The 13,755-nt window shown below is 40.0% G+C and overlaps 1 protein-coding gene across 4 annotated transcripts in view; it reads right to left on the reverse strand.

Annotated features, from left to right (window-relative positions):
* bicdl1 (BICD family like cargo adaptor 1) overlaps positions 1 to 3,250 on the reverse strand; it is a 48,133-nt gene extending 44,883 nt beyond the window's left edge. For 3 of the 4 annotated variants that reach the window (XR_001776928.1, XR_534358.2, XM_008417272.2), the window contains exons 1-2: positions 2,113 to 3,250; positions 470 to 685 (exon numbers count right to left, since the gene is read on the reverse strand). Coding sequence is in view for 2 of the 4 variants with exons in the window: in XM_008417272.2 (XP_008415494.1) it covers positions 470 to 685; positions 2,113 to 2,508 (612 nt within the window). In the remaining 2 variants the exon portion in view is untranslated. The remainder of the gene's footprint in view (positions 1 to 469; positions 686 to 2,112) is intronic. The other variant, XM_008417271.2, reaches the window with a different exon arrangement.
* Between the last annotated feature and the right edge of the window lie 10,505 nt (positions 3,251 to 13,755).

Here is a 13,755-nt window from a genome sequence, read left to right on the forward strand (position 1 = left end):
CATGTTAAGACTTTGGATTGACGTCCAATCATTTTAGTAACTGCATTAATGGTTAACCCAGACACTTTCCCTAACCCTAACCACCTTGAGTATAAACCCAACCCTAAACTCAGTTCACTCCTTAGTCCTAAACCTAACCACAAACCCACAAATTCTTTGTTCACTGTGTGAATCAGCAAAATGTCCACATAATGCCACATTAAGAATTCTGAGAACTTTTGTTTTCAGAATACAAACTTCCATACACACCATAGTGCTTCCCTAAGAAGTGTGCCGTAGATGGAAGGCCATATAAGGGAAGCATTAGGACCATGTGACCCACAACACAAAGCCCGAGCTAATTAAATCTTCCTTGCAGATTTGCCCAGGTGGCCTAAAGCTGTAACCTCTGAAGCATGAGGGTGGACACACACACGCACACACACACACACACACACTCACACACAAACACAGACTCACTCCTCCTCACCCTACTGAGTTGCTCCAGCAGCCTATGGTTCTGTTCAGATAGTTCGCTGATGGCCTTGGTCTTGTCCCTGTCCGCCTCCCTCAGCTGGACCTGGTGGCGCTCCAGCTCGCCCTGCAGGTGCTGGACATCCGTCTCCAGCTCGGCCACGCGGCCTTCCCACTCACCCTCTCGACTTTCGAAGCGCCGCCGCAACTCGTGTTTCTCCTGCTCCAGGTGCTGGGTGTAGAGGAAGAGGACAGGAGTGTGACAGAGGTTATGTTCTGTATTTCATGCAAGCATGCATCTAAAGTAAATAACAATGGTAAATGGACTGAACTTATATAGCCCTTTTCAAGTCATTTTGACCACTCAAAGCGCTTTATGCTACAGCCCTTGGGGTTAGATGCCTTGCCCAGGGGGCGTATCAATATGCAACAGGAGAAAGCTGGAATTGAACCTATAACCTTCCAACTACAAAACAACTACTCCACCCACAGAGCCACAGTCACCCCAGAATGGGACTATAACTTCACTCACACTGTTATGTTTCATAAACAATTCTTTCCTTGACAGAGTTATTATTACAACAAAGTGGTAGAGAAGTTCAGAAAACTCAGTGTTGATGACATTTAGTGTAGAACTGACAAAGAAACAAAAAATTAATATGAAAATGTCAAACGAAGAAAAATTGTGAGAAACAAGGAAGTGAAGAGTAACATAACATTCTGGTTTTCAGTAGAGGAGCATTGTTAAATCAACCAGCTGATAAATCGGCCTTGTTTTCCTTAATTTTGGGAGACAAATCAGGTTTTTTTTAAAGATTGTTAATTGGTGCAAACCTAGTTTTCAGCCTAAACTTTGTCTAACTACTGAAAATTTATATTTTTTTTCCACATTTTGTTTAGCTGCAACTAGAACGTTTTACATGTAAAACATGGTAAAAACGTTTATTCACATGTTGAAATCTTGGCTAAAGAAAAACCAAAAATGTGATCATCCTTAACACAGATTTAATGGATGAGAACGTTTGTGTGGGAGTGTATGTATTAGTGAGTTTGTATAATATTTACAATTTTAGCATGTTAGCAAGAATGGGGAGGCACTGAGAATGTAGAGCTTGATTGGGAGTTGTTATGATGGTTAGGTCCGAGGTTAAACTAAATGGAGTCTGCACTATTTTCTTCTTTGGACAAAAGCCAACGTGAAAAAGAAAGATCAGGGAGAATCAAAAACAACAACTTCAAACAGTGTGAGACTTTTATGGCATCTTTTTTTCCCCCTCTGAGCTCATGCAAAAGGATGAATATGGATCAAAGGGCTGAACAGATGCCCAGCAGATACTACAGGTCCAGGACATAAACAGGATTAGTCTCTATCTGTGGGTGTTTTTCTCAGTCTGCCGCTTAGCTCATGTAAAGCATTTTGAAAACAAGATAAACTAAATCCCAGCCCCCACTATAAAAATTACATCTGAGATAATGTAATTATCTCAGATGTAATTTGAGATAATTACGCATTTGTCACCATTGATTACAACTTTATCCATCTAAAACCAATCCAGTTAAAACATGTCTGTCTTTAAGTTGGTTTAAGTGGCCAAACTTGACGGGAAAACTTTTATATTTCAGACTATCACAACTTCTACAGCGGGGTTTCTTGTTTACCTCCAACTTCTCACACAGATCTTTGTGCATCTTCTCATATTGCTTGGTCAGGTCTTGGTTTCTCTCCAGCAGCGCTTTGCCCAGTTTAGCTGCTAAAACCAAGTCCTTCTCTTTTTGCCGGAGGAGCAACAGCATGTCTACGCTATGCCCCGCCGCTGGCGCCTCCAGCTCCACCAGCTCCTCGTCGACTCCCCGCTCCCCGGTGATCATGGCCAGTTCCTCCTCCAAGGCCGTGCCGAGGCCTCCGGAGCCGGCGCGCCGCGGCGGCGGGTGGCCCTGAAAGCCGCCGGGCTCCTGAGCGCCGGGGCTGGCCGGCGGCTCCATGTAGTCGCTGTCCAGCTCTAGTGGTGCTGAAACCACGGCAGACGTCTGCAGATCCAGGCAGAAAGCGGACATCGCCGCCCGGCGGAGAAGTCAACAGATGGGAGCCGACTTCACACTGGACGAGCCCAGCCTGTTCCGATTCGCCCAGGCTGACCGGACCGGCTCGTAATCACCAATTTATTCATTGCTTCCGCTCAGTTCAATGCGGTATTTAGTGAAGTTAAGTCGACTTCCCAGTTTCCTCACGTCCGTCTCTCCTTCGTTAACCTACCAAGCAGTGACTCCAGCTCTGATTGACTCTCAGAAAACACCTCCTCCTCTGCAGCTCACTTACTGACACATGAAAGCTCTCCTCTACCCCGGTATGAACCGCCTGCACGGTCCCTGTGCTGTGGTCGCTCGATGAGGGTCCATCTCGTCTCGGGGTCCAGGATCCCCCATAATGCTGAACCTGGTGAAGCAGGCACTTGCCAGCCAAACACGGTGAGCGCGACCCCGACGCCTCTAAATCCCTTTCCCCGTCTCTGACGCGCGTTCCCGTCGCCACCGTGACGGCAAACAGAAACCTGTTACAAACTGAGCGGCTATTGGCTGGAAATGATAGCGCCATATTTTGGTGCTCCTCGCACACCTCTATGACATCCAATAAGCGAGCACGTGAGGAGGTAGAGCGAGGGACCGCTGTATCAAGAGATGCACCAAAAACACACCTGCTACGGAAGAAAATCAAAACATTCATTAAACGAGGGTGTTTTATTGCTAAATTACTAGGCAAGAACAACAATGTTTTCATCATGCTTCAGTGTCGTCACATTCCTGCAATAACGGCGTAAGTTTGTTTTTCTTCCAAATAAAAATAAACACATTTATTATTATTATTATTATTATTATTATTATTATTATTATTATTATTATTATTATTATTATTATTATTATATAGGAAGGTTAGGACATATAAAATAAATTAAAACATCTCAATTTCGGTGATTATCAATAACTTAAAAATAAATATTTTTCAAAAACCTGCAATATTTACACATATTTTAAGCACATTAGCTTACTGTGAAAAATATCTTCCCTGCTTACTAATATATTTTGTTTGCTTTTTCTCATATTACAAAGCTTCGGGTTAATAAATAATTATTAATATTAGACCTAAACTGCATGAAAAATACAAAAATCAGGATTCAAATTTTGTTTTATTTTATTACAGGATAGGTATCTAAACTGATATGGCTTATTCAGAAAGGGAAAGGTGGGTTAAGAATCATTAATATTGATAATTATTTAAACAGAACCTGTCTGACAACATGAAGTAGGCGAAAAGATCTCCAAAAGCAACACATCATGACCCTTTCAAATGAAATTCAACAACAGATGAGAGAACAAGTCAATGATGTTAGGAAAGAGTAATAAAATTGTTTCAAAGTCTGCTCATCAAGGAAGGTCTGGAAAAAAAAACTTATACAGCACTCCTCATCCATCTTGGTTGAGATCAGTATTTGTGATTCTACAATACTGAACTGGACGACCTTGGGATAAAACTGGTTTATGCAGCTCTTTATTTAGTGTTTACAAAAATGCCCCTCACAATATGGCGCCGACATTGCCGTACGATTCATGCGGCGTCTACTCTTCTACGTCGGTATGCTCCAGCACACCTGTTTCAGATGAACTGACCACCCGCACCTGCCATCAGGTTCAGCTGAAACCTGCTAATGACTCATTGACTTCAGGTGTGCAGCAGCCGAGAAGCGTCTAGATAAGTGGTTCTTAACCTGGGTTCGATCGAAACCCAGGGGTTCGGTGGAGCCTCTGCCGCGGAGGTAAAGACACACTTGTGTCTTTACAGTCGTGATGACGCCCCGCTTTGCCATCACTTGCTGCAGAGGATCACGTTACATTGCTTAGCTAATCAGTGCTGCGGAGGAGCCCTGATTGAAGGAGCTCCACTCTCAGCATGGATTTGAACTTTTGTCTTTAATTACTTCAGCAAAACTCACAGTTTTTACCAGATTCTAAATCTGCTCCTCAGTCGCATCTTTTCGGGTTTGGTACTGCCTCTAGTGGTGTGGGGGTGGTAACACAGCTAATATAATTACATTACTAAATCAGAATACCGCAAAGTATTTTGTGTGTCGGGGGGTAAGAAGGGTTCGGTGAAGGTTAAGAACCACTGGTCTAGATGCAATATCAGCTTTCCCTTAGTGAACTCTTGATCATTTGCTGCATCTGCAGTTACAAAAAATGTTGTCTACTAATCTGTTGAGTGTTTTTGGAAAAATGTGCTTAATAGAAGATTTTATTTTATTTATTTATTTTTTTACAGAATTTTAACTGGGTGTAGCAAAAACTACTATGACTAAAGCTATTTGAGCAGTTCTGGGATAGAATATATTTTTACAGAGAACAATTTTTCATCTTAAACTTTAGGCAAACTATACACTTTTTGCACAGCTTTGGTTTAACTACTGCTCTGACTGTGTGGTTCTTTCAGCAAATGGCCAGTTTTTGACTCTATTCTCCAGTTAATGATAAATTGATTTCTAAATTAGTTTGATTATTTCAATAATGGGCTCATCATGATTAATTCAATTAATCGTTTCAGCCTTGTCAGTACTATTTTAGCCAGCTGTGTTTGTGTTGTCAGTGTATAGCTAGTGAAAAAATACCCTACTGTCCACTATCTTTAATAAGCAATTAAATCAAATCTAATTCTATGCAATCTGATTAATTTCCAATTCAGTTAATAGCAGTTTAACTCAAACCTTATTTATAAAGCATATTTATTTGACCAAAGCGATGCAAAGATAAAATATTATTGTTTGCAACACAATATTACATACTGTACAGAATTGGAAGCTAAGCAGCAAACCGAGGAAACAGAGGATGTGTTGGATCCACCAGAATATCATCCATCCTTTCAGAAATCAGCTCAGCTGGGCTGCTGATGCCTGGTCAGCTCCAATAACCCTAACAGCTTATTTAATAATGCACAGCAATTCTTTATGATCCTCAGCATGCTTATTTCCCAAAGTACAAATAAGCCTAAGAGATCAAACAAAGCTTTGTGAAATAATTGGATAATAATCTGAAAATGTTACGTTTCTGAGGAAAGACCATCCTCTGTTGCAGTCTCCTGCATTTACTTTGTGCACAATGATTAAATCACAGTTCATTGTCTATTTCATTGGCTAAACTTTTGTAAGTTATGACCTGCTCTGCCTTTTCATCATCAATCTTGAATGGGGAGACAATTATCTCATTCTTACTAAAGTCTACAAGCATTTCTTTTGTTTTCTTACCACTGACCTGTAAAATCTTGCCTGTAACAGGGGCGGATCTACTGGGGTGGCATGGGGTGGCAGTTGCCACCCCAAATGAGAGCCTTGCCACCCCTGTTGCCATCCCAGCTGGCGACTATGAATTCAATAAATAGTTATGGGAAATTGGACATTAAGTGCATGAATCTCTTTTTTCCGACAACATTGAATGCAACACAATGTAACCTGACACCTACTGCTGAGTAGCGGGAAGTGCGAGAGAAGGACAGAGCACGAGGCAGCAGCATTGATAGGATGGATATAAATTACTGGACTGGACATGACGTGACTTATCTGCGCCACACATGCGCCATTGCTGTCCATTGAGTCAACATTATGGGTGGTCAGGAAAATACCACAGTCACGCAAAGGATCTGAAAAATGGACGTAATATTTAGCGGTTAATTCAACCCTATGAATTGGATAACAAGGACTTCAGATTTAACAGGTGAGGAAAACGTTTTAACTTAAAACATTGAACAAGTGAGCAGTGGGTCAGTTATTCTAGCCTATCTGTTGCTAGCCTTCTATTGACTTTGATAACCTTAACATGTGCTGGACTGGACATGACGTGCAGTCCAGCACATGTTATGCACATGCGCAGTTCGGTGTGTTTTGGTTCCGGTAGCACTAAAACAGGTCAACCCGCCCAGCACGTCATCAGTAGAGCAGCTGTTTAAATCAGCTAATCAACCACTGCTGTGCTCAGGCGAAAACGTATTAATAATGACAATCATCAAGCCAGACAGCATAATGTAACAGACACAATGTTATGTTTTGGTGTTTTTGCTACTTTTTTGTGTGGGAAATGTTTGTTTTTTGGTGTTGATGATTCCCCTGATCGGTAATCTCTGCTGTCTGCTCGTTGAGATGTTGTCTGTCGGTTGCCATGGCAACGGTTCCGCGTAAAGTCGACAACGCGAGAAAAGGCAGTAAAAGACCTGAAATGTTTCAGTTGGTGTGCAATGAATCTAAAATATATGACAGTTTAATTTTTATCATTACATTATGGAAAATAATGAACTTTATCACAATATGCTAATTTTTTGAGAAGGACCTGTAGTATGTTTGTGGATCATATAGTTGGATGGAGTTGCGATGAGGTTAGCGTGTGAGGGGGGGGGGGCTGGACTCTTTTGATTGAATACTAACAAAAGCCTCTTGAGCTGATAAACTGGAGGCACAAAAGAAGTGGGTCACTGCATGCTGGTCCTCTAGGGGCCAGGGGTGCGGGTCATAGTCGCTCATAGATTATTTCCGCATAACACATCAAAAACGCTGGACTTTGATGAATCCACTAAGCCGAATCAATACAGCCGCCTCCTTTATCCTTATTAGTGTAATGCTCTTGGTTGAAGGAAAAATACCAACAGCAGCAACCTGCTTTCAGACCCATTAAATTATTAACTAGACACAAACTGTATCCATTAACTCTTTACTTGTTTTTATTTTATTTCTTTTTAATGTGATTATTAGATTATTAAAATTATGTAAACATAGCAGCAGTGCTGAAGCAGCACTTCTTATGGTAGACAAATGCGCCCTCTAGGGGTTGGAAACCATTCTTACACATATTTTAAAACGGGTAAACAATGATCAGCATGGCTGCTACACCTTTGCACACATCAGATCTAAAATTTTCATTTAGTGACGATGTGATGGTGTATTTATTTTAATGATGGATGGCTGTAATATGTCCCACAGTTCTGTGTTAGAGCTCCTCTTTCTGCATGTGCTGGTGGTACGGTCCACCAAATGTATGCTCAGGTTTAGTGATAAATTAGCTTCTACATCATTTACAGTTTATAATAATTACAAACCGTGAGATGTGTTCAGTTGCTTAATGTTGCTTATGTAACATCAACTGTTAGTCATACGGCCCTGGTTCTGCCTTGTTTTTCCCAGTGAATCCAAGGTTGTTATATAACAACGCTGGGCTTTTTAACCCTCTATATTGCAGTGCGTTTTCTGATAGGCCTACTTTACATCAGCATGAAACACCACCCAGGATATCATGGAGACTTTAGTTCAATGTATTGCCAGTGGATGGCAGTGTTCATATACTGATGCTTATACAGTGACTTAAAAACAGTTTGGGTATTGCTAAAGCATAGTGACTGCTGTTGCAGTTTAATATTTATCTAAATAAATGTTTACTCTTTTGCATGAACAAGAAGTACTATTTCTATGTCATGTAAGATTATTTAACGTAATAGATTCAAAGAATCTGAGACAGAACAGACATAATTATTAAAGTATAAGACACCAGTGAATGTCCAGTGGAGAAAAGTTTTTATTTCCCAGCTTTAGGTCAGAGTTTAGCTGAGATTGCTCTTTGAGAGGGATACACTGTCTTGTTGCTAGGTAACATCAGAACTTTCTCCGTGGCTAAGCCCAGTACTAGGCATCACTTTGAAAATGCCATCGTTTTTCCTACTGATGTCAGTAAAACATGCTCACAGACATGGCGAAAGTAGCATTACCAGTATTGTTGACAATTTTATTGCTCTCACTTGTGACTCATCGGTGATAAGGGTGCTTGAATTCAGATGGTCCAGCCAGCTTTTTTGCAGCTGCTTCACCACGCTAGTTGTGAAAGGTTATAGATTCGATGAATAGGTGAACTGTCACAAACATACATATACAAACTTGTGTTATGTAATGTCATAATTTTAAAGCAACATATTTACAGACCACTGCACAGACTTTTTTTTCTTTCTTGAGGATGAATCAATAAGATAGCTTCTTGTTGAAGACGTTTCTGTCCTCCACGTTATTTTTTGTTGTTCTTTAATCGTAACATTTTTTATTACCCTTCTGACCACTTCCAGRKTCTGCTAGGGGATCTATCTAATTGGGACAATTCATCTGTATATTTCTGTTCCAGCAACCAGTAAGTGAAAGGCACAGTACATCCTGGACAAATAGCTAGACCAGCCAATACATTCAAATATGGCATCTTCTTACAGGGCTTTATGAAATTTAATCATGATAAAAAAATAGTATTTAATAGATTCCAATCTATCAGTATTGAATAAACAAATAACAAATCTAACTTAAAAAAGCAATGCATAGAGTTAGTTACTGTTTCTGCAGAATATAAGAGGGAAAGTAGAAGCCAGATTCTGCTAATTTAAACCACTTGATTGATCAATGCCGAGAGTGACCTCTTCTGTGAAAATTTAGCATTTAGCTGGAACACAGAGGTGTATGCTAACACAGTACCAAGAGTTAGACCTTTGGATAGAAATTAAAGAAAGCTCACAAGTCCATTTCCAGACTACTTCAGTTCCTTCATTCCTAGGATTGAAGGACTATTTACAAGTGGAAGACATTTAAGTTCCTGCTAATCTTCCCAGGAGTGAAAATCCAAGAAAATTAACTGCAAGGGTCAAGAGTGTGCAAAGTTCAGAGAAGGACTAAAAACCAGAGGCTCCACCTCAGACTCTACAGGCCTCAGTTACATGAATGTTCATGAGAGTATAATAAAGAGTGACTGGAAAATTTTAGTTTGTTCTGGAAAGGATGCCAGAAGAAAAACCTCTAGAAATGGTTGCATGTCTAGGTCTGTCATAAGAAATAAGAAAAAATAAGAAAATAAGAAAGAAAAAAATTTCCAAGAAAAGAACAACTTATTGCAATAATATTTACTTTTTAAGCGTAATGATGCAAGTGCGCCCTCTAAAATACTAATGAGCCGTCGTTTTGTACAGAACACATGGCACTGGAACTGTAAAACATTTTAAATATCCAAAATAAAACTCTGTAAACAAAATGGCCTTTCAAAAAATATTCATCTCATTTATTAAGCTCATTTTAATTTATCATGCGATTAAATGCATCAAGCTTTTAGATGAGTTGGGTGTAAAAAAGCTGGATTTGAATTAACAACATTTGGATACATTTAGTATCCAAATGTATCCAAATGGATACATTTAGTATCCAAATGTATCCAAATGGATACATTTAGTATCCAAATGTATTCAATGTTTTGCCTTTGGCTTTATGTAATAACGTATCCAAACTGGACAGTTTGGTCACACATTTAGTAGCTGTAACTTGGCCAAAAACTAAACACAGCACATCAGCCTGAAAACCTCATACAGACTATGTGGTATGATGCTGATGATATGGCGACTTTTCTGCAGATCCAGGACTTACCTTTTGCAGTTATTGCGCTGACTGAACCCCTGTCTGTACCACAGTATTCTAGAGTAGAAAGTTAAGCCATTTGTCAAACAGCTGAAGCTTGACTGAAATGAAATATTGCAAGTTGTGGAAAAAGTTGAGACTTAAGACATACAGAAAACAAAAACTTTGAGTTAGAGCTGTGAAAAGATTATTTGACAAGAAGTTGAATCATGCACTTAGTTTTGAGGCAAAGCTCTTCATTTTGGCTTTGGCTTTATTTAATAAGTAGTAATAGGTATAGAAACGATGTATTTGAGATCTTGGTGTAGGGTGTAAATCATTTTGGAATTCATTTTAATGTTTTAATACAGTAAAGCCTTTAAGTTAGAGGGCATACTTCTTTCTGCCATGAGTGTACACACACTACAAACAACCATTCATGCCCTCACCTATGGCCAGTTTAGAATTGGACTGCATCCAAAATGCATATTTTTGGTTGATTGGACAGCATATTGAAGCGGAAATTCAGAAACTACTACATCTGAGTTTTCATTACAAATGTGCGCAAATCTTTGTCAATGTCAAAAAGACAAAATTTCACAATTGTGGTGTTTCCATTAAATACAAAATACAATTAAAATCACAAGCAAATAAGTTTGTTCCCTCTGTATTCAGACATCTGAATCCCGTCTGTCTGAAGAAGGGATTTGTCAATATTTTAAGATTACATTTCCTGCTAATAAGTATTCTAGCTTTCATTGGATGTATAAACGTTTTGTCCGAGTTGGCATCATTATGGAGAACTGCTTGTCAGGTTAGGTTCTGCCATCTGTTATTGTGTGTGTGCTTGCGCGTGCTTGTGTTTGTAGGTGTGTGTGTATTGACACAGTGACGTGTCACTTGGCTTCCATTCACATAAAGGCTCAGTCTTACTAAGTGTGCCAGACAATGAGGATCTTGTTAGGTGATGACATAGCATGTTGTCCTTTAGAGTTCAAATGATTTTGATTCACAAATCCTCTTATTGGTGTGGGACTTATTTGCTTTAAGTGAGATTGTTAGGATGCAAGAGGATAAACACTGGGACTGTAAAACCAAGAATAGATGAGATAAATAGGAAGTCTATTACTGATTGGGAAAACGTTTACAACATCAGCTCCAAAGAAAAGAAACGCTCAAAACACTGACTTAAAGTAGCAAAAACAGTCAAATGAATTACATGAAGACGAATATTTCTTGGTAAGTAAAATATGCTGAACATTTAATTGGATAAAACTGTTTAATATATTTCTATTGCTCTGGAACGAGCCTCTGTAGAGGGATGGCCTATCTCCTAGTATAAAGATGTCTATAGGGAGAGAGGATTTAGCTGGGTGTGGAAGTTCTCACAAGCCCATGGCTGAGGATTTCAGTGCTGCAGTACTTGTTTGTGAATTATACGGTGATCATCCTGCAGCTTCTAGTTTCAAAAAGGGAAGTTCTGGTTGTTTTCCATGCTGCTTTTACACCAAACAGTGGCTCAGATTACCTACTCAATCTCAGGATGCTGTCCTCAAAGTGGTACTGACTGGAAATGCCCTTGAGTTCCTTGGAGAGTTAAATGCCCATATGGGCAACTGCAGTGACCTGGAGGAGTCTGATTGGGATTAATGTCCTCTCTAATCTGAATAGGAGTTTGGTTTGATTAAATTTGTGTGCTAGGGTTGAAAACCACTTTTAAGGACAAGGTGGTCCCTTAGATGGAATTGGTACTAGGCCATCTTTGACTGAAAGTTGATTATGGATTTTTTTTATTTTTTTCAATTCTGTCATCAGAGCTCCTGCATCATGTCCAGGACACTGAGGTGAAGAGAGTTCCCTGATAATGACTCTGTAGTCATTTTGCTGTGTGAGGGACTACCTCTGGTTTGTTTTGTGGGGTATTAAATATCATTAATTGGAATTTATTGTAACAACTATAAATGAAAATTTGTATCATGATACAAAATTTAACATGATAACTGATAAACATTGCGATACATGGCCACCCCTATGAACAGGTGTACTAAACTTTGTACTCTGTTCCCCTCAATAACCAATCGTGTGTTGGGAGGCTGTTTACTTGGTGTCACTGTGCCTAAGTTATAGGCACACACTTTGTTCTCCAAGCTGCATATGTTGGTGCGTTTAGAGGAATCTGTGCCGTTTAGTGACAGCAGGAGGGTAACTGGTGACAAAGATGAGCGTGCGAGAGCTTCCAGTAGGCAATCACTGTTCTGCTGCATTACTCTTCAATGCAACTTCTTTCCGTTCCTCCTCACCCTCCCTCGTCCCTCTGCGCGAGCAGCAATCTCCGCTCACTCTCGCTGCCGCTCTGAGATCCAAACTGCCACAGCGAATCTCTCTCTTCCATCAGCTTTACTTTCTCCCCCTGGTGAGGATGACATCTCCAAATTTGATGAACCAGCGAAGCTCTCGTTCTGGCAGGAAGCTTCCGAGGGAGACCCCACATGAATGGGCTCGTGGGACGAGGAGGAGCCGCGTCTAAGGAGCTTCGTGGAAAACCTGTCGGCTCTGGACGGCACCGGGTAAGTGCTCCAGCATGTTGAGATCGTTATGTGATGGAGGCTGAACCCAGAGTTGAGAATTTGTACAGTGACGAGGTACAGTAAAGTCAGGCAGCAGCGAGCCTATGCAGCAGCTGTATCTCACTGAGCTGGGCTTATAGCACTAGTCTTGGTCACGACACTGAAATGCTGTCTCTGTTTGCCCATCTGTCCTCACCGCTGATCACACACTCATACAGATGGATGTCACTCCCTCAAGCTGTGTTCAAACTCTCCTTTTTTTTGGTTGGTACTTATAATCTCTGTTACAGGCTTGTATTTCTCTGCAGAATTATGATTAATTCATGTCAGACTGAGGAAGTTATATGGCAAAGTTTACATGATCTGAATGTGGGTGTTCCAGATGATTTGGGGGCTTAAGAAGTTTAGGTTCACAGATCCGACAACAGGAAAAAGGGCAAAAATCACAAAGTCAGTAAAGAGAAAAGCATAACAAGATAAAGACTGTGGCTGGAGAAAAGTATCGCTATGGAAACAGCAGGCAAGGGAAGAGGAGAGGTGAAGGAAGCTTGCTGAGTTTTTTTTCCCCTTGGCATCTGTTCAGCTGGATCAGGAAATACATTTCTGACGGGACTTTTTCCACACTGAGCCAACTGGATATTTATTAAAAAGAGATGAAATATAATGTGGAATTCATATCATGTAAGAAATATGTCATAAATTCTGTGTGTGTTTATTCTAGCAAAGAGGATTCCATCTAGAAATGATCAGATGACAGATTTATAGCTTTTGATAAACCGGTTTAGGGTTTCCCCCAGAAAACCTGCTAAGCCCGGTGGTCGGGGCGCCGAGGCGGTCCACCGGCGGTCCACCGTGTTTTTGTATTAAAAGATGTTAAGTAGACAATAAAAGTAAAAATATCACTGGGTAATTATATGTTATGGGAAAACATCGTCAGTGAACTGCTATATAAACCCACAACCAGTCTTAAAAACAACTAATCAAAAAATACAATTAAAATGAATATCAATACATAATTAATTATGTGCAGTTCTGTTAAATCCAAATTAAGTCAGAGGCTCCATCAGGCCCCTCAGAGCTTCAGGGGCCCCACAAATGCTAACATTTTAACATAGACCACAGATTATTGAGATTATCATTGCTGCTAAATTTGACATAATGGTTTCAGCATATATAAATTTAAAGACTTTAAATGATTTAACATTTATATTTAAGATTTTAAGGAGCTGGCAAGTTTTCTTTATAGTTTTCTTTATATTTAAGATTTTAAGGAGCTGGCAAGTTTTCTTTATAGTTTT

This window comes from Poecilia reticulata, linkage group LG9 (genome assembly GCF_000633615.1).
Source record: "Poecilia reticulata strain Guanapo linkage group LG9, Guppy_female_1.0+MT, whole genome shotgun sequence".
NCBI classification, from domain to species: Eukaryota; Metazoa; Chordata; class Actinopteri; order Cyprinodontiformes; family Poeciliidae; genus Poecilia; species Poecilia reticulata.